Genomic DNA, 21,101 nt, shown 5'->3' on the forward strand with positions numbered 1-21,101 from the left:
ACTGAATTTTCCATTGTGTAACTGGAATATTTGACTTTGCAATTTTGCAAGGTCCACACTTAAGAAATCAAATTACAATAAAAATAAAGTTCAGACTGACACCAGACTCACAGCCCATAGTAAACCGTATTTGCAGAAGTCAGGATTTGTGATGTTTAGCATAGGAAATGCGCAAGGAAGAGGGGGCTGATGAAATGCAATTAAATGTCCAAGCTTAATTTCGATCTACCATAACAGTTGAAGGAAAGATTGACTTGGTCCAGCATCAGATGTATTTATCTATCCTGGGTGTGGCATAAACAATATATGATTTTGGGTTCAACCAAGTCTGAATAATCTTCACCGCTTTAAGTAATTAGAATAAATGGAATTCCAGATTGTGCAATGCTCTCTTTCCTCCAATTTGTAAAACAAGCGGCACAACTTTCTGGTAACTGGGTGGGGGATAGGAGGGGAATCTGGAGGGGCCAAGTTACAGAATTTGTACACAACCAAAATAAGGCATGGTTATATTCATAAGATTAACAATTAACATTCTTGTGATATGCTTTATTGTTAACAGTGGTGTCTGGAAAAACCTTGATTGCCATCTGCAGTAAAGAATTCTACAGATTCACTGCCCTCTAAGAGATGAAATTCTTTCTCACCTGTCTTAAATGTGTGACCCTTTATTCTGAGATTGCGCTGTCTGGTCCTAGACTCTCCTACAAGGGGTAAAACCCTTTCTGTATCTAATCTGTGAAGTCACCTAAAAATCTTCTATGTTTCAAAAAGGCTGCCTCTCATTTTCTATATTCCAACAATTGTAGGCCCAAACTACTCAACCACTCCTCATAAGACAGTCCCTCTATACTCAGGATTAGCCCAGTGAACTTCTCTGGATTGTCTCCAATTCCAGCATCTTTTCTTAGATAAAGGGCCCAAAACAGCTCATAGCTATGTTCTGATTAGTGTTTTGTATAGTTTAAGCAAAATCATCCCTACTTATACACAATTACCTTTGAAATATCAGCTAACATTCCATTTTCCTTCCCTATTACCTGATGAATTCGAATGACAACTTTTTGTGATCTATGCATGAGAACTCGCAAATCTCTCTGCTCTGTAGCATTCTGCAGTCTTTCTCCATTTAAGTAATATTCAGCTCCTCTATTCTTCCTGCTACAGTGCACAACCTCAACCTTCCCACCTTATATTCCATCTGCCAAGTTTTTGTCCATTTGCTTAACCTGTTCACATCTCACTGCAGACTCTTGTGTCATCCTCATCACTTGCCTTTCTGCCTATTTTTGTGTCATCCATAAGCTTGATCAAGTTACATTCCTCATCCAAATCATTAATATGTACGGTAAAGTATTTTGGCTCTAGCACTGATTCCTCTGACACTATTCCTCAAACATGTTCACACCAATTTTACAGGCTGCTTTCTCAATCCCTGGAAGGGTAGCCATTGTAGGCATTTAATTTCATTCAAGGTTCCATGAGCATAATTAGATCTGCACTCCAGTGATATGAACAGTAACAAATGATGCCTGGAAATATTACGGAGAATCTACCTCCTGTAAGAGCTGGGTACAGGCCATGTGCCTATCACAATCCAAGTGAAACAAGTCGCTGTCAAGATAGTTCAAGATTTTGCGAAGTAATTTTGGCCTTATCCAGATCCAGCTATACCCCAGAATGGAACCGCAAAGTCAAGATGCGTTTACAAAGCGCCAATGATGCGGTCAGAAGTGGAAATGCCTTTCACATGTTCAGTCATCTGACAAAATTTGTCTTTGAGCCACATGAGGATAGGAAGGGAAGGAGAATCACAATTTCAAGCAGACAGTGAAGTAGCAATATTTAGGATGTTGGCGCTCAATGCGTCTGAATTCGATTAAAGGACAAGCGGTTATGAAAATACGGGACGCGATAATAGCGGGATTTGAAATCCACATTTAGAATCGAAACATTACTTAATCAGAGATACTTTAGCTCGGCGAACATAACCAAATGTGATGGGTGAAAGAGACTTTGAGTAAGGTAAGACACCGGTAATAAATATTTTGATGACCTGAAGTTTGTGGATGGTAGAAAGTTTCAGGCACCCGTGAGTGAATTGCAATTGTCTAGTCCTGTGGTAACAATGGGATGAATGAGGTTTTCAACAGCAGGTCGGCTAAGGCAGATATGAGGTTGGCAATGTTGTGAAGGTGGGACTAGGCAGTGTTAGTAATGTTGTAGGTTTGCGTCTTGGAAGTTCTTTCCATTGCTAATTAGACATCGGATTGGCGAACTGTCTTGGTGACCTTCAAATTATTCCCGCAGAGAGGAATATGGTCAGTAGTTAGTGAATACAGTTTGTGTCAGGGACAGAAACGAATGCTTCTAATATTTAGTTGACGGAAATTCCTGCTTGCGAAGTATTAGTTGACACGCAAGCATTTAGAAAGACTACAGCGTCAAGAGTTGTGTTGGTGAGATGTTCAGCGAACAAACAGAAACAACATACAGTTCCATGTACCCAAGGTGAACAGAGACGTAATAACGTTGATAGAAAATATTGCGAGCAACACCCAACATGAATTTAGCACGTACCGAGGGTGTGCTAAACATATAGTCATCATGCACTCAACATGGTGTCAGCACCAAGTATTGACCATACAACGAACAGTCACGCACCTATCCGTCCCGCGTCTAACCTTGAGCCAACGTGCACTAGCGTGGAGTTAGTAACTAACACGCATCCAGCATGTGCATGAAATGTACCTTGTCTATGCTCACCATATTACCAACAAGTATTCTACACGCATTTAGCGCTTCCTGGTGCATACATAACATGCGCCCAGTTTATGCGCCGTTTACATACACATTTATCGAGCACGGATGCAACATGTGTCCATTGTAAACTTATCTTTCTTCGCCAATATTTAGATAGATTCTCTGTCGTATCCTCTTGCACCTTCTTTCTCCCTCGTTGTGGTTGTCTTTTTTCTCCACCATACTCACTCTTTCTATATCTGTTTATACCTATGAATCGCTCAAGGAAAAGTTCAACTGACAATTTTTTTAAAGTCTAAAAACCAACTTGAATACACCACTTATTGGGTGGAACAAGATATTTCTTCCTCGCTCTTTCCTTGTTGAGTGTAAACAAACTTTGCCTTCATCCTAGTTGTGCTTTAAACTGAAACGAACTGAACGGACGAAGGTGAATTCAAAACTTTGTGTTCTTACTGCAAAGAGCACGATTTATTTAGTTACAGACTACATGGGAATCGAAGCGGAGTCGATATTGACCCCGTGATAGAACGCTGCAAAATATTAAAAGACTGACTCGTTTTCCCTACGAGGAGGAACTAGTTTATGATTTTCAACTTCGTAAATACATAATTAAACTGGGAGAGGCCAGGTCTTTATTCGATTAAACGATATAGGATGTCAACTTACGATGCGTTTCACAGGAAGAGAATGATTCAAAGGTTTACATCAAACGTTCTTTAAAAATCTGGACAGATTAACGACACTCTTTTTCTGGAGATGGATTTATCGATTAATTGCGTTATGATTATTATTGTACTGTGGTTAATCTCTCTGAAACACTAATTTCTCCACCATGTCCATTCGATTTGACGCATTGATTTAATGGAATACGTTTTAAGGATTTCCTAGAATCGTTTTGATAGAAAAGCGACAGAAGCTTTAAATGGCAATTATATTTCTGTTTCTTTTTTGTCTCTGGTCCGTTATGATCTCTATAATCCCAGTGGGTTTTTTTTCTCTTTCTTTCGTTTCCTCTTTCTCTCTGTCTTTGTTTCTATCTGTTACAGTTTTCGATTTATTTCCTATCTTTCCCAAGTCTTTCTCTGGCTTTCTCTTTCCACCTTTTGCCTTGCTTCGTCTGCCTCTCTGCTCCTGATGCCTACTCCATTATTTTTGCACAGTCAATAATAGCTAAACATTTATAAATAAAACAAAACTCGTTGACCAAAATGGAAATATATCCTTTTTCTAAACAACTGCTGCTCGGTTCGCTGTAAAATTCTTGCTTTTTTTTTACCTCCTCATTCTCTATACCTTCCTCTTCACGTCTTCCTTCACTTTCTGTCCCTGTCTGCCCTTCATTCCTTCCTTACTCGCTTTTTATCATCCCTCTCTTTCTCAGGAACCCCAGCTGTTTTAAATGCCCACCCGTCTTTTGTCCCTCTGCTCTAATAAGGATTGTCTAATAAGAACTTCCATGAGGTCAAGGTCACCTTTGACCCTGAGGTCAAGACAAACATATTCCGCTAACAGAACAAACTTGCAAACCACTCCGCAAACGGATCAGTTTCACAATCTCTTAATGGTTCTGAGTGACCTTCAAAGCAGAAGAAAGAAGAATTTAAAAATGATTCAAACTTGGCGCTGGATTTTCTACCCGTTGGCGGAAAGTGAATGTATTCACAGACTATCCGTGTGCAAGCAGCCCTTCCAGTGTCTGACGCAGGCGGTAATCTTCTATAACCTTGCTATGATACGCCAATAACAAGCAACAACCGTTGCCATGACTACAGTTATATTTCACTGATCTTTAATAACATGTTAACGACTCATTTTGAAATGAACCTTCCTTGGCATAAATCCGACTGACCAAACGATGCGTTAAGTGCATGCAGCACCGACTTCCTATAAATACAACAGCCTCCTCAGTAAAACGAAGGTAGCGATACTCAATCTGCATAATGCGCATGATGGTGCAATCAACGTCAAGCTGTAATAGCGGTAATATTATGCATGTGGTATAAAATCTGTTGCGGGCGTTCGAACGGGGAGAGGGAATGAGCACAGATTCCATGGTCGTTGAGGGACTGAGGGACTGCAGCATTAAAGTAACAAATAATGGTCCAGGAGGGGAGGAAAACCTTTAAACAGACGGTAACAATCTGACAGGTGAGTGCCTACACGTTTCTGGAAGCTCCTGGAGGTTACTTCTGGCGAAAGCGAGATTCATAGAAGTAATGCTTTTGGGCCTTGTTTGTGTTTTATTAAATAGAAACGGTGCACACGCGGGCAGGAATAACGTATCAAGCTACTAGCAGACTTCAAACCACATGTGCAAAAACCAGGTCCGCCCGGAAAATATGACCAACTCCCCTTCCCCAACCCTACCACCATATCTCGGAGTCTAACCCGTCGCTGAATTTGCAGAATTCCCCTGCAGTAGCGCAATTGCCTCCTGTTTAGCAATTATCCCTCTGCTGGATTTTAGTTCCGCCATCTCTGATCGATGCAGTAAGAACAGTGAATATCATAACTGACCGATTGCTGCCTACGATTGTTGATTTTGTTTCTCGCTTCTATTTAAAGTGAAGCAGTTCGCTACTACTTGGTTTAGAATGTCTTACTGTTATGTTAGATCCCTGCTTTTGGAACCCGCTGCAAGTTCAGAGCGTTTTGGATAAATGCCCATTTTTCTGCTCTTTTGCGTCATGTTTGCAAATAACACTCCGGTGTGTGATGAATTGTTAAATCTTCAGGAGCTTTCTGAGAGTTTTATTTGTTTGTTTTCGCTGAGTTTGGCAATAGTTTGAAGTTTTGCAACAAAGTTTACTTTTGTACAACCGCTTTCGATTTCGACATATTGGAGAGACTGATTACTTAGAATGAGTCTAAAATATAATATTATTTGTTCTGCCACTGAAGAATTGTGTCGAGAAACTCATTGACATTGAAAACATACAGCAATCTGTTTGACAATAAGTTGCAGATGATTCATTCTGGCAGAGTTTTTTTTACTTTAATTACGAATTCAAGTGTAGATTTCTGAAACCGTGTTTGATTAATTCGTTAATGCTCATAATAATCCAACCTGAATGCTGTGAGAAGAAAAATACGTAGACTTTTAAAAAAATTTTCTTAGTAGCAATGTAGTGTGTTTTTATTTACTTGGTCACAACCTGAAAGCAGCAGAAAGACTGGTCTGAGAGTTGGATGTCGCGAATTGGAAAATAGTTAAGAATGGAAGACAGTTTAATTTGCAAAGATCCTTCAAGGTGGCATATATTTCCTTTCTAATTTTGTAACTGTATAGTCTATGAATATCAACATCAATCATTGCCCGTGAAAGGAAACCCAAGAAATCGTTGAACAATTCACAACCTTTTAACCCAGAACCTTAAAAAATAACTGGTCTGTTACTTAATATATCAAGAGTCAGTCTCTTCCACGTGATGGTTGTCTTCTTCCTCGAAAAGGATACAAGTTAAATATCAGAAAAGACGACAAGAGAATGAATCGATTGAAATGTGAGCATCATTAGATAAGAGTAATTATTCGGCTAGTTAATTGACTGTTCTATTTTTATAATTTTATTATTAAAACGAACAAATGTGATCTAAATAGTTGAAATTAAATTTTAAAATTGAAACTATGCAGTGCATTAACATTTAGTGTTGTTAATGTATCTGTTGCAAGTAAAACTACTTTCTTTTTAGCCTTGGTTTTAATTACATTGGTTTTATGATACAAAGGCGTCTTCTTCACCTCATTTGTGACACAACACCGCCCTCGTGTGGGGTTTTCGAGTACTGCAGCGATGATTTGTATTTTTCAATGCGACCTGTGATTTACGAACGCACAGAAAAAATAACACGATTGTTTCTCCAATCAGATAATTTGAACAGGAATTTCCAGTTTTCGAAGATATATCATTTCCAAATATTAAATATCAAAATTTATCTGGTTATCTAATTAGATGTATAATTTGCATAGTCTGTGTAAATCATTCATTGCACTGTTGTGGTGTGAATGCTGAACTTTCCTAACGTAAAACTCCACACGTGAGAGCGGATTATCAGGCATTGATGTACAATTAATGGGTTGCAAAGATTCTTAAGGATTTACTTTAACAGGACCAAATCATTCGTTGTGAAACCCTACACATCCTGCTTTACGCGGAAGACGCCTTTATATATTGTATTATTCCACTGGCAACAATGGAACGAAAATGAAAAATATCGTTTAATACGTTCGCGCCATTTCTTGCGAAATGTCTTGCGAAAATTCTTTGTAAATCTTTTATAAAAACCGCCGATGTTTTTGAGTAGTCAGCATCCCATGAGTGTCAGTGAAAAGAATTCATCATTTCAAATACTGTAGCAAGGTTTGGTTTTTTTTGCAGCGCGACCAAAGGTATTTCTTTGAGGAAGTGTTCTCAATTCTTTTTGTGCACTTTTAGCCGGACCTTTATTAACCAGTTTTAAAAATGTTTTGTGCAGCGATGTGTTTGTTACCCGAAGGATTTATTACAAAAGCATTTCTAATTTATGAAATTCACCAAATACTCATAACTATGTAGGATTACAAAGGATTGCAGGTACCATTAGACCAAATTCTTATTGTTGTTCCAGATTATGTTTATTAGTGCAACTTTGACGTCACCAGAAAATCAAAGTTAGCCAGTTGTTGGCAAGGAAGTACAGCGTTTGCTTACAGTTAAACAATATAGATTGGACATTACACAAACCGTATTAATTGGAATTAATTGAACCAAATAATAAACCGTGTTATTGCTTTCATTCTCACGGGGTGTCTCCTCCATAAGCTTAGGTGAGACAAAATACTGGCCTTGGGATGCTTATAAAATGAATTTGAGGTGTCATCTACACGGACTCATTTTCTCTGTTCGATCGTTTGGCCAAAGCGGCCACATTGCATTCAAGTCTATTCCACCTGGTTAAACGGATAAACTTAAGCGAGTAAGAAAACTCATTGAACATTCGTTTAAACTGTAAGTGAAAAGCAAAATGTTAAATCCCACACGGTATTAATAATGAAAAAGACACTGCCATTTCTGAATTATTGACATCATTTTGATGATGCTATCCGACATAGCCAACACAGTTTATATATACGAAAAGAAGCCATTTACAAAACCCAATTAGAAACCCCATTACAAAAGGATCACGTTGCTGTTGCATTGGATACAAAACTCATTTCTACGTAATTTGTTAACATACGATTTGTGGAGAATTCGAAATACAATTATCCATAATTTCTTTTTTTTTGTGTGTGGTTAAAAAAGAAAGTATTTCTTCTGTGTAGAAGAGCTTCGAATGTTTCCACGGCTGAATGAGTGGAACACAGGGTGTCAATGTCAAAGTCAGTGTTCGAATTTCCGCGAGAAAAAAGTGAAATCTTTCTAAGTATAATTGTTACAAAATGAACCAAGAGCTGCATTGATGCAATTCTTCTAATTCTCTTTGATTTGGGAGTTTTACAAAGGGATGATTCCCTCATATGGCGTGCAGGTGTTGTGACGATCTGTGACGAAGCAGGGCAAACGGTCAGTTTCATGAAAGAGTGATAGACCGATACATTTGCAATGTATGTAAACCCTGAAACTGAAAGTTGTTTCACTGTGATAGCTTTGTGGCTTCATTTTGAAATGTTTTCCAAACTAACTTGACCTTCGAGCAGCGTCTGGAGAGGGCGATTGTTTGGCGCAAACTCGAAGTCACCATGTCATGAGTCAGGATTAGTTTAAAAATTACACAGAAGTGGCATTCTACGGGGCCACAGTTGCGCCGACTCAGAATGTAACATGGAATAGTAGTCAACATCATTCTCAATTGAAACACAAGTTCAGGGAGAAATTAATGTGGAAACGCTACACTATCAGGCCTCAAGGACCAACGACGAGGCAGTAGATGCATTTGTTTGAATCACTAATAATTCAGAAATGTTGAATGTAGTAATTTTTTTGCATCTTTATTTGTTATAACATGGTGCAGAGTCTGGCTTGTTGCTGACAGGAAATGAATAAACTGCAAGTCACTGAATATGCATCCTTTTAAATGATCGACAAAACTCATTTAATTTAAAATATTCAATATCTGCAATTCTTTTAGATACTTTATTATCCCAATCCCAAGAATCGTGAGCAGCTCCTCATCTCATCTGGAGATACCTTAAGTCTTAAAAAGAATTAAAAATCGTTTGCATTTCAACGTGGAAAATGCTTCCATTCGGGTAGGAGGAGGAAGATTCGTGTTGGAGACTATCATAAATATTTAACGCAACTTGCTGTCCTATTGTTAAACTAAAACAGAGGTATAGGCCTCGCTTCTGCGGGTTTTGAGCTTTTTTTTGTCGTAGTGGAGGATTGTGCCTTATTCTACTTCAGAAGTTGCTTGCAGGAGATGGATGGAGTCTATACACAGGAAGGCGCTGAGGCATCACCTTCACCTTGAGAGAATTCATGGGCACACATGAATAGCTTTGATTTGAATTTAATTTCGAAGTGCAGAGGGCAAAAAAATGACAAAGACATGAAAAGGTTCACACCGAGGAGGTGAACAGGAAACCGTGGTTTGCTAATCACGAAGTTCAAATTTCACGTGCCTGCATTTTCCGAGGCAATATGAAAGGATTCCCATAAAGAAACGGGTTAAAAGGGAAAACATCAGAGCTGAGAGAGCACATTGTCACCAACGTGAAGACGAGGCCAAATGGACGGATATAGACAGATCAACAAACGATACAAAAATGGATACAGAACAGTATTCTTAACTAAACGAGTTTAGTTCATGCTGTCAATAAGGCCATCATAAGCACGGATTCAAATGCTAACCGGTTACATGTAGGTTCATCATTAAATTCGGTGCCGTGTCTTATATTAATATGCTTCGACAAATTTTCTGTCAGATGGCAGAATCTTGGCGCATCTCGTCGTTGCTTCGTTTCGAGGCCGTTCCATCCTCATTCTCCGTGCGCTGTGATATCCAAAAATGAATTATGAACTGAAATAAGTAATATGCAAGATCTAAAAATCGAAACAAACTGTGACCTCCATCTCCCTTCAAGATGCTATAATTGTGAACTTGAATATGAAAGTCCGCTGATTGAGCTGTGATCGGTCTCCGAACGAGTATTGCAACAAAATTATATCAAAGGTTCAGGGATGTCATAAGAAGCTGAAAATAGCGGAAAGCATTATATTTTTCTGTTAGGAAAGTAGAACTTATAACTGTGCAATCGAATCCTACAGCTGGGACAAATAGTTAATTCCGGTAAGTAAATATATTCTCGTTTGTAAATTATTGTACAGTTCTCATTACGTTTTTATTTTGTTGGTATATACTTATGGGAGTTAAAAAGAATCTCCCGCAGATTGTCGGTTGGTAACCAATAAGAATATGTATTGCCCCCAAACACTGCTCACGGACTCGGTTTGTTATTACTGCTGAGAGAATTTTTTAATTCTCGTTGTCAATTTAGAGAAAGAAAATCGAAGAACTCCCCTCCAAAAACCTAAGGAAAGGTCTCAAAGTTATTAACATGTCCACGATCTGACATGTACCTACGTATTAGAAACTATCAGTACGGCGATTTTGGAGCTTTGTCCGTGAGAAGAAAACTCGATAATGTACTGCATTGCAATTGTATATTCAATTACGTTACCATTTCACAAGTATATCTGGTAAATGCATAAAATATTGTGCAACGGCTCAGTAATTTAAACCATTTCATGTCCATTTGAACAAGCGACTGAGTAAGGGGCGGGGGCGGGGGCGGGGGGAGAAATAGAGGATCGAGAAAGAGAGAGTAAGACCATTACCGCTAGAATGGATTGAGTGGCGAGGCCTGGAAGTTTAAGCGGTTAGATTCAATTGTTAAGATATTTAGAATTTGAAGGACAAACGTGCTAACTATGCGAAACTATACAACCTGCAAGAATAATTCAGAAAGAACTTTCATTTTCTGTTCAAACTGATTATTTGTTGTTGAATCCCAATATATTGTTCATGTATCACAGACCAGGAATTAATGTTTGTAGAGTTTACAGAGATCAGTTGTTACATGATTTTCTCCAAGGCAATCAGACTTCTGTCGCCATTTTGCAGTGTGTCCTAACGTCTACCCACCTCCTGCCCCCTCCCCCCATCCCAGTGATGGTCTATTAATTGGCTAGCACTGAACCCCAAACGGAATCTCGAAAAATAATGTGACCCATTCAGAATGATTGCTTCCCTTAAATTCAGCATTGAGATTGTAATTCACCCACTAACAATTACTGTAAAGGATTCCTGCTGCAGATACTGTCAACTTAGTTGAATAAACCTGACTTAAAATGCCTTAAAATTATCCATGGCCTACTTTCACCAAACAGGCACCAGCATCAGATGCTATGCCGCACTCAATCCTGTCTCTTTGGTTTTAATCGGCGTAATAATTTTTATCATTACCTCCTTATATCTGGAGTTTTAAATTTCGTAAAGAAGCATGGCATCCATTATAAATCTCAATCTTAATTTGAGATAAAGAAGCACACGAGTCACAATTCACACAAACACGAGTCCGTTCAACACTTCTTCTGACGTTCGTTATTTAAAAGCTTAAAATCCCCAAAAAATTTATAGAAGGAGGCATAATACGAATATTATGATTTAAAATAAGCGTGTTGTTTTTTTGTTTGCGTTGCGCTATATATCTTGCCTTCTCACGGGCGCTTAGAGCTATATTGGAAAGATGTGCTGTTTTGTTCAGGCCAACGTGGATGAAGGGAACTCAAATTCACGAATAAAAGATGGATTTTCTAAATTAAATATACTGACATATTAGGATAGACGTATGGACGCCTAATTACTCACAGATCATCGTTATAATCATATTACTTATCTCACTGTTGAGTAAGACTGTGCATAAATAAAAGAAAGCTCAAATCCATTGTGTGCAAATTTTTACCAAAAGGGATCTGTAGCAGCACATCCTGAACAAAAATGAGAACAGCAATTTTAATTACAAACAAACCCACTTGTCGATAGTGCCAGCGCATGTGCTATTTCCATTCAAGCTAGATCACCAAATTTGGCCGCATTACGCTGTATAACAAAACAATGATGCAGGGCTGTGCCGGTGTGTTTATACAACGAATAGCATGTTAATGAACTTTCTGACTGCAGCTACAAGCAGCATGGGTTGTACCCCTGCTCAGAGCTTTCTGTGCTGTGTGCCATTGTCGTATATCGTTTTGAATCCCGCATTTATGATTTCGGTACTTTGGTAATTTAGGACGCCGATAGTAGCTATCGAAGCGCTTTGCTGGGAGTTGGTGGTCAAGGTTTCGGTTTCATGAGCTTTATTCAGATATTACGTTGATCGTAGTCTTAATGCGTTCGTATGTATAAATCCATTCTCAGTCCTTTAATCTTGTCCATCTCTCACAGACAATGAACCGCGCTTTGTTCCACGCGGCTGCACAGAGTACTGTTTTCCAGGGTATTGTTATAAACAAGAGCCGGGGTAATCCTTCTGCTTATTCTCTTACACCAGCGGCTCAGTCATTTCTGGAGAGTTATTGCTGCAGTTCACGGTGGAAAATCGTCTCCACACGTGTCACGTCCACGTGGCAATAACATGCTACAGTCTCCTGTTGCTGCTCTGAAATATTACTCGTTTATGAATTGTAGTGAAGCTCAGTTATCCACACAAAACCGCTTTCATTTCACTTTAGTTGATATATTTCTCGGGGTGTGTGGGGGCGGCAAGCCGTGCGAAAGCGGCAAATCCTACTTCTAGCCGAGTTCAATAAAAGCAGAGCATATTAGATTGGATTTCCAATTCACATTGCTGATTCGTTGGCTCAGCTTTCAGAGGATTAAAACGTGCGTGGACTGTGGACTAAATTAACGTTACTCACCAAAGGAGACTTAATTGAGGTTGAAAAGGACAACGCCATCAAATCTATCGTTTAGGTAGTTGTCAATAAAAATGTTCCTATCTGTCATCGTCAGAGTTAAACATTTTTTGTTCTTAAATATGTACAGTTGAGACCGCGAAACTCCGCAGGGGCTAGTATTTCAAAGTTAAAACTTTATGATTTGTTAGTAAAGTTTTTTTTTCACGGCGTTGGCGTCTCTGCGTGAATTTGACAGAGAAAAAGTATTTTACTCTCGGGAAAAAGCCAACTTACATAGCTCTGCTTTTCTTAAAAAACAACACTAGTTTAACTCAACTGCTATTGCAAATACGTGTTTTTACAGGAGATTTGATCCCAGCTGAAAAACCTCAGGGGTACATAAAGTCAGATTTAATGGCTATAGATAAATGGCGAAACGATTGGCCTCTTAGTGCACATCTATGCATAAATGTACAACAAGCTTGAGATTCCTTGTTTTGAAGCAGATATGTCTATGCTTGCTTTGCATCATAATATCCGCTCTTCCATTAGGGAAAAAAAAAGCTCATTCCCTTGTCTGATTATTTACTTGTGCTCAATTCTCTAACATTCTGAAGCAAATTTTCGTACAAAAGATAGATCAAGATTAAGTATTTAAAAAAAATCCAAGTACTCGTTTTGACGTTCAAATGGTCAATGTAATGCGTAAGAGGTTTGATTAAAAAAACATCGGAATAAACAAGTTATTGCGCAATAAAGTGGAAGGGCTATGATAAAAGGCGGTCAATTCCTACTTTTGAAAATACAAGGTAACAAGAGGTTCGCTAAACTATAAACAAAATAAGTAGATTAAATCCAGCTCCTGTTTTTAGTAGCCAATTGAACAGATTAAAATATGTTTCGGGGTGAAGGGATATTATGGTTTTAAAACCCCCAAAAGAACTGCGGATGCTGAAAATCAGAAACATAAACAGAAATTGCTGGAAAACCTCAACAGATCTATGGGGAGAAAATACAGTAATTTTTGAACCCTGATTCCATTGTCCATTGTTAATTCAAAGCAGGACAAGAGAGAAAAGGTAGACTAAAGGCTAAATATGTTTGCTTTGTTTCAAGTCATTTGAGCAGTATAGTTCCATACAGCATTGCTTCAAATGATATCCCTACGGACCCTTTCGACCTCCCACCCCGGAACTATCGTTAGAATGAAAATGCCTCCGTTAGCAAATGAAACAAGCATAAATTTTCAAAGCCATGTTCATGTTCACGCAAAATATATATTCAACTGCCTGAAAATTCACTCCTGGCTCTAAGCCCTATCCGATTGGAAGACACTAATTGCACTGAACTATGGAAACCATAATTAGCATATTCAATCTCTATATTTATATATTAATTATATATGTGGATATTTCTGAAGATACCACCATTTTTTACCTCTTAAAAGCTAAAAGTAAATTCATAGTGACACTTTCAGTCTTCGCCTTAGTTATATTGAATCACTATCTCAGTCATTGATTACCACAAAACTGAACATGAAAAAGACTCAGAGCTCCTCTAGCGTTCCTGCTGTCGCCATCCCGTCTGAAAAAACAAAATTACAAATGAAAATCTTGTTCTGTTCCATGTTGTCACAAGAAAACAGCAACAAGTTGAGCTGGTTAGCGTATATGTGTGGAGCGGGAGGGAGTTCCCTCCAATTTGGCTGATAAAAGCTAAATTAACAAGCTTGTATTTGTCACTATAACTAGGTGTTGCTGAGTCCCACAAATGCATCACTGTCCTTCTCATTTCAAAACCCCCATGAAGTAGGCGGTGTCCATTGAGCCAGCCGCGAGTTTGATTGGCCGGCTGGGAGGAAGTAGTCCACAGCCGGCTTCTGAAGAGTGCAAGTGAAATGTCAGTTTGATAAAGACCTTTTTTTTCCCCTTCCCCCTGCTCAGCAAATTAAGCTGCAGCTATGTCATGTTCGGAGAATTCTACTTCCAGCTCGTTTTCAGTGAAGTCTTTAATTTGCTCCAGACGGGCTGAATCTTACTGTCCTGGGGCTTATTTGTCCTCCAGAGCGGACCAGGGCTACGGGGTACAGAATTGGCAAGTTGGCTTAGCACAACGTAAACAAGGGGAGATGAACAACCAGCAAGGTATAGGTTTGGTTCCACATCAGTACGTGCCAGGCATGCCAGGCATGGCCGGATGGGCAAACCCGTCACCCTCCAACCACACAGGCCGATTTCAACAGATAAGCACTTACTCCTTTACGTCCAGCGTGAAGGAAGAAGCGAACTATTGCTTATTAGGCGGGAATAAATATACGAAGACGCACTCCGAGGTTTCAGTCTACCCGAGGGTGATTTCTGAACTCTGCACAAATGACAGTGGCAGAGTCCCCATGCCCAGTTATTTCCGTTCAGAACCGAACTATTCATCGAACCAACCGACGGATCACAGCCAACCGCAGCCAGTCACTGCTCCGTGCTCGATTCACTCCAGCATTCCCTTCACTTCTTCCCTCGCCACGTCGTCTTCTTCAAAACCAGGTGAAAAAGAACTAAAAGTGAGCACCTCAGAAGAGCCGGGCCGCAGACTTCCAGGAAAGAACACAGGAGGAAGAGAAAGTACGCTTGCACAAGAAACATCCACTTTACAGTTTCCTGGCGCGGATAAAAACCTTCCCGAGAAGGATGTTAAAGGTGGGTAAGTTCCTGAACGAAGGGGAAGACAATGACATGGCAATTGGAGCAAGAACCTAGGAGCTCTCTCATCTGCGGCAAGGTGACATTAATTAGGTTATAAAGGAGGCTTTTGTCTCCAGCATAAAGATCCCTCAAATTAATGCCTCCAGTAATTTATAGGACAGACCCCATATGACAGAGTAAATTGCAAACATGTTTAAAAGACACTTTTAAAAATCAAAACTGCTCCGAAGGCCTCTCTTTAGTTGCGGGACAAACCGATGTAAAATAAATATAACTAGCCAAGACAAAAAAAATTGTCAAACGGAAGACATGCTTAAGGAGAAAACATAAAATTGCAACGATATGAAGCACACGTGACATTAACAGAAAACAGTTACGTTAGTAAGAAAAAAAATCATGCAATCATGTATGTTAATATATCTAAATAATTTCATGACTATAAAATCTGGAATATAATTCACACAAATGTACACAGAATTACAAACATATCACAGAGTTAAAATATCATCATATGAGTTTACCTATAGATTGCCCATGTATGCTGACAATATACTCAGAGACAACCGGATTGAACGGATCTGTTAAATAATAATCGTATGTTGGCGTGTCTATTTTACACATACAGGTAAGTGTTGTAACTGTGGGTAGCTTTGCAGGAATCGCTAGTAAATATTCATGCAATCATTTCAAAACACCTACAGTGATGAATATTATTTCGAATGAAATCATAGGTAGTGCTAGATTTTGGAGTTTTGATGCAAACATCTGCATTGGTGGTCAACGATATTTTAAGTAAGTAATTGTGGGTGTTAAGTCTGGTAGTGAACGTGCTAAGCATCCCAGTCATCCAACGATTGGTTCATTCATCTAAACAATTGCAAGATTAAATTATGAATTCCAAATACTGAATAAAGCTAAAATGAGCTTGGAGGCAACATGTGACACCTATTTAAGATTCATGTGTTGCCATGGAGCTGGATTATGGCGCCTAAGAAAAATTACATCACCCGGCGCTGCAGAGGTATTGCGGTATTATATGAGAACTCGCCGTCAGTAAGTTAGGAATAAAAGAACCACGGGGGCAAACAAATTGAACCGACATGCTAATTTGTAACCGAAACACTCCGAATGCTATTTCCTAGTAGGTACCTAATATTCCATTAGCACTCTGGCTGTGAGCTGATTCTATCACAATGTATGCGAAATGCGACGAATATCATAACACTTATCGCCGATTCTTTCAGAGATTGACTATCGTCTAATGGGTGAGTAATCAATGAGCCATGCTCCTCCTGTACTTTCCCGTAAAACATGTTCTTTTAGCTGCGCTCCCCCACCCCCACACCCGCCCAATACCAAACAAAATCCTGAGCCGCTACACAAGGCGAAAGAAATGGGTAAACACCAGGATGCAGTAACACGAAGGAAGTTATAATTAACTTGGATCCGCCATAACGGATTTCCTTCACCTACTCTCACGCACATAAAATAATGAAACATTGCAAAGCATAACCCCTTCAATTGCCTGAAAGTCGGCAAACTCCTTTGTAAAATGACTGCAACCCCAAACAGCTCCAATGGCTGTTTCCTAATTTGTACCGGCTTGTGTGTCTTTGAGGTCTAAACGTAAATGTGCTGAAGTGAAGAGGACTCTCTCTACCTAGCACTGATTTTATTGGGTGTTTACCAGACAATCAAATGACATAAACAAGAGCATTGCAGTTAGCATCAAGTAACAATGAGATACACAAATTACGTATTGTTATGTAAATGTGGAACATGTTAAGCACACGATAAACTTTGAATTTGAGGCGAAGTATTGTAAGGAGGAATAGTTTGTCCATTGTCCCTCTGAATTTCCAGGGAGCACCTCAGAAGTTGCATAACCTTACTACTACGAAAATGCACTATTAATTCCATTCTTGACACATCTTTTAAATGTGAACTGTAAATAGGAGCAATGATAGCAATTATTGATTACTCTCAGACTAAATTATTTGGTTGGAGACTTTTTTAAATTAATAAAATTTCATCGTAGCTGTGAAATCCCTGCTGATTTATTCTGAACAATGGATAGATTATCCGACCTGTGAGAAAAATTCAATCCAGTTCGATTTTAAATTTCATTTAGTTCTATGTAGCTGGCAGTTCTGATTTTCTATATGTAGTCTGTTCTCCATTACAGATCAGTTGATTCTCCAGTTTCAGGAGGTTATTTGACTACCATAGAATGTCCTTTTCAATTGATGAGAAAAACTTTCGGATAAAAACTACATATTACGACAACAATGCTTCCGCCATCTTTGTTGCATTGAAATAACATCAGCTTCACACAAAGAACCTAATAACGTGACAAAGTAGCTAATAAAGATGGAGGCCTAAAACTGGATTGGGATTTTGACTACTTTTAAAATTGAATTTGTAGCTAACAAAGTACAAGTTACACAACCTCCCTAATTGTGATTCCTAGGTATCAGTTATTTCCACACCGTTTCTGCATACAATATATTTTATTGTTATGAAATAATAAGAACAATTACAACATAAACACTATGATAGGGTTCATTCGTTAGTTGTAAAATAAGACTTTTCAAATAGGCATTAATTGCTTTAGTCAGAAAATATTAGCACCATGCCTGAAAATGTAGTGTAAATTTCAATTTTATGAATTAAACTGAACCTCGGGTAATGTAGGATTGAGCTTCTGTACAAGCTATCGCTGTTAGGGTCACCTGAAACTTGTTGAGTAATTGTCTATAATTTAGATACGTTAGGATCCAACGACTCACCGCATCATTCCATGCTGATCTAGGGACCCACCCAAATAAAACATAACATTTGAATTGAAAATGTATACAGTTTACAATTTTCACCCATACAATAAGAAACACAAATTGACAATGCAACATCTCGAACAAAATTATTGGAGAAGTCTAGAGTGATTTCAGACTCCTTACTATATAGTTGGTTATGTTTTGGATCTTTTGATGCATTCGGTAGGCTGTTGGAAGGGGAATGTTACAGTAAAATTCCAGTTTTCACTAAGTATTTGAACTCCATAATAATTTCACATAGATGCTTTACTACTGGATGACCAAAACAGACACGGAAACGCTCTAATTTGCGGCTCAATATTGGGATTTTTATCTGTTGGCAAATAGATTCGGCGCAATTACGCCCGAAGTTCTACAGAGACCAAAAGCGAAATATTTCCAATATGGAAAATCCACGAGAAAGATAGAAAATGGCGGAAATGCACGGCAGGTCTGACAGCATCTGTAGAGAGAGAGAAACAGTTAACGTTTCAGTTCATTCTATTAGAATGTCACGACCTGAAAACGTTAACTCTGTACCCTTCTCCACAGATGCCGCCAGAACTGCGGAGTTATTTACAGCATTTTCTGATGTTATTTCATTTATAGACTCGTCGAGCACTGATATTCAGATAGTCTTTCACGTGTTTCCCCTTAGCTGGTTGAAACTTGGTCAGCAAGAAACTGTCCTGTGCATCACACACGCCGAATATTTTAACTCTTAACCGAGCGCTTCCTTTTAGTGTTGTTACTACTGTACGCTTATATGCTTACGGCGGCTGAATTTGTAAAATTGCTTTCTATTCCATGATTTTAAACTTTATCATTAAAATGAAGAATTGTATAAGGGTGTAAGTTGCATTAATGGAATTACATCAATGCTGTCTTATCTTAAATGGTTAGCGGTTAATTGCATTTGCAATTCAGTCACTTTGGAGATAAGCAAAACTTAGAGCACAGATGGAGGCCATTCGGTCCACTAAACAGGAAGATACTACAGCTTTATTGTAACTGTTGGATTTCACGAAAAGACTTATTTTAGTGCCCGAGAAATTCAAGCACCAATATTTTACCACTACAGACTAAGATGTTGAGCGACAATGGACTGTGCCTACAAATTGAATACATTGATCTTTTTGTCAATGCTGCATTCTGGTGCATAACATTTTAGTATTGGTGAAAGCAACCAAACTTGACTGATACTATAAAGATGTTTACCTCAGAGATAACGTTACTTTTTAAAGAAAAAAAACTACAAAAATTCTAAAATCTTACGTCGAAACAGATCGGCATAGAGCGTTGCATCCTTACACTCGCAATAAAACGATGAATTACATTAAAATGTGTCAACTGCTTGCATACACATCAGCAAAAGGAATGCTGGAGTGTCAGGAAAAAATAAAATTTGAGAAGTTTGGAGAAGCCTTATAAAATGCCTAATGACTTCCTGTTTAAAACAGTTGCGTCCATGGTTCTATTTTATTGTCCTCTGTTCACGATTATTTTCCCTCCATTGCATAAACCATAACCTTGGAGAAAAAGTCCAGAATTTATGCAGGGGTTAAAGGCTATGTGGCATGTAACAACTTTGTTCTAAAACAGTTCTCAGCAAGGTCGTTGCATAAAACATTGCCGCTGGAAGGTTAACAAGTGTTTACATGCAGTTTCCTGAATATTGTAGGAAATAACTATGTTTATCTTAAACCAGTTACGCACATTTTTAACATAAAATTACTATTAATAATTAGAGTTTTAGTTGGGGTTGTCTGTCAAAGTTAAACTAAATTAGCTGTGTTTTAAACATAGTACCGTTTTTTAAATAGAGCTTTCGGCACAATCGTGTCTTTTTGTATTGTTAGGAATCAAGTTTTAGTGTAACGTGCATTCGAGAAAATGTGCAATATTGAACCTAATAGACTTTCCTGCTGTTATTTGTCCAGGTACACGATACCCCTTTAAGTATAGTTGTCGAAACTGATACATAGGCCGTTAAAGTTGAATTAAAACAGGTAATGCTCCGTCGTGAAACAACCTTCTATACCATATGCTATCACGAATCAGGATAAAATATGGAGTGTTCATATTCCCATAGTTGACTATGCGCCGAAAATCCTACCCTTCCCAGTCTCAATCGGGATACCTGATTGCAATCCCTGAGTCATTGTCTCGTTGACGGTGAGAGAAAGGAAGGAAAACGGAATCTATTTTACTTTATAGGTTGTTTGACAGTGTGTTTTTCCCGATTGACAGAGAGTACAAAGACTGAGAATACGATAAACTGGCTGTCGGCAAAGGGCGGAAGGAAGAAACGCTGCCCATACACCAAGCAACAGACACTGGAGCTTGAAAAGGAATTCCTCTTCAACATGTACTTAACTCGAGAGCGCCGCCTGGAGATTAGCCGGAGTGTGAATCTAACCGACAGACAAGTCAAAATTTGGTTTCAAAACCGAAGAATGAAACTAAAAAAGATGAGCAGGGAGCACAGAATTCGAGAAATATCGGCTACTTTCCCCATTTGACGAAAGAGATGTTTTAAGATCAAAATATACGAGATGGCGGATGATATAAAATGTCTCGTTAAAACGGTTCGAGCGCGACAACAGCATTGATAGGGGGCGGGGTTTGGGAGGGGGGTGAGAGGTTGCAAGTTCAGAAGTCTAGTCACTACAACAACATTGAGCTAGCAAAGCAGAAGGGATATGGCCGAATGAAGGACTTGCAAGTTCAAAAATGACTAAACATAACAAAAGGTACTGATTTGCTTTTCGAAATGAACACAGACTGAAGATTAATTTTGCTGTCCAAAAGCTCATTAACAGCCATCACATAACTTAGCGTCCTATCGCTTAATCGTGAGCAACGGAACTCAAATAATGTTCCACAAGGGCAATAAAATCCAACTTGTTTTATCCATCTTGTCCTTTTTCTTGGATTCAACAGACG

The 21,101-nt window shown here is 38.7% G+C and overlaps 1 protein-coding gene across 2 annotated transcripts; it reads left to right on the forward strand.

Annotated features, from left to right (window-relative positions):
- The first annotated feature begins 4,693 nt into the window (after positions 1-4,693).
- LOC109932163 (homeobox protein Hox-A10-like) lies at positions 4,694-21,067 on the forward strand. 2 transcript variants are annotated; one of them, XR_007265212.1, is made up of 2 exons: positions 4,694-4,914; positions 20,406-20,515. XR_007265212.1 is itself a non-coding variant. In XM_020531407.2 (2 exons), exons 1-2 carry the CDS (start codon positions 14,604-14,606, stop codon positions 20,675-20,677), a joined length of 1,005 nt encoding a protein of 334 aa, XP_020386996.1. In that variant the 5' UTR covers positions 14,091-14,603; the 3' UTR covers positions 20,678-21,067. The 2 variants fall into 2 exon arrangements, 1 of the variants encoding a protein (XP_020386996.1); XM_020531407.2 differs by lacking the exon at positions 4,694-4,914 and adding an exon at positions 14,091-15,336 and having other exon boundaries at positions 20,406-21,067.
- Positions 21,068-21,101: the final 34 nt, after the last annotated feature.

The sequence above is a fragment of the Rhincodon typus genome, chromosome 30 (assembly GCF_021869965.1).
Source record: "Rhincodon typus isolate 14 chromosome 30, sRhiTyp1.1, whole genome shotgun sequence".
Classification (NCBI taxonomy): Eukaryota; Metazoa; Chordata; class Chondrichthyes; order Orectolobiformes; family Rhincodontidae; genus Rhincodon; species Rhincodon typus.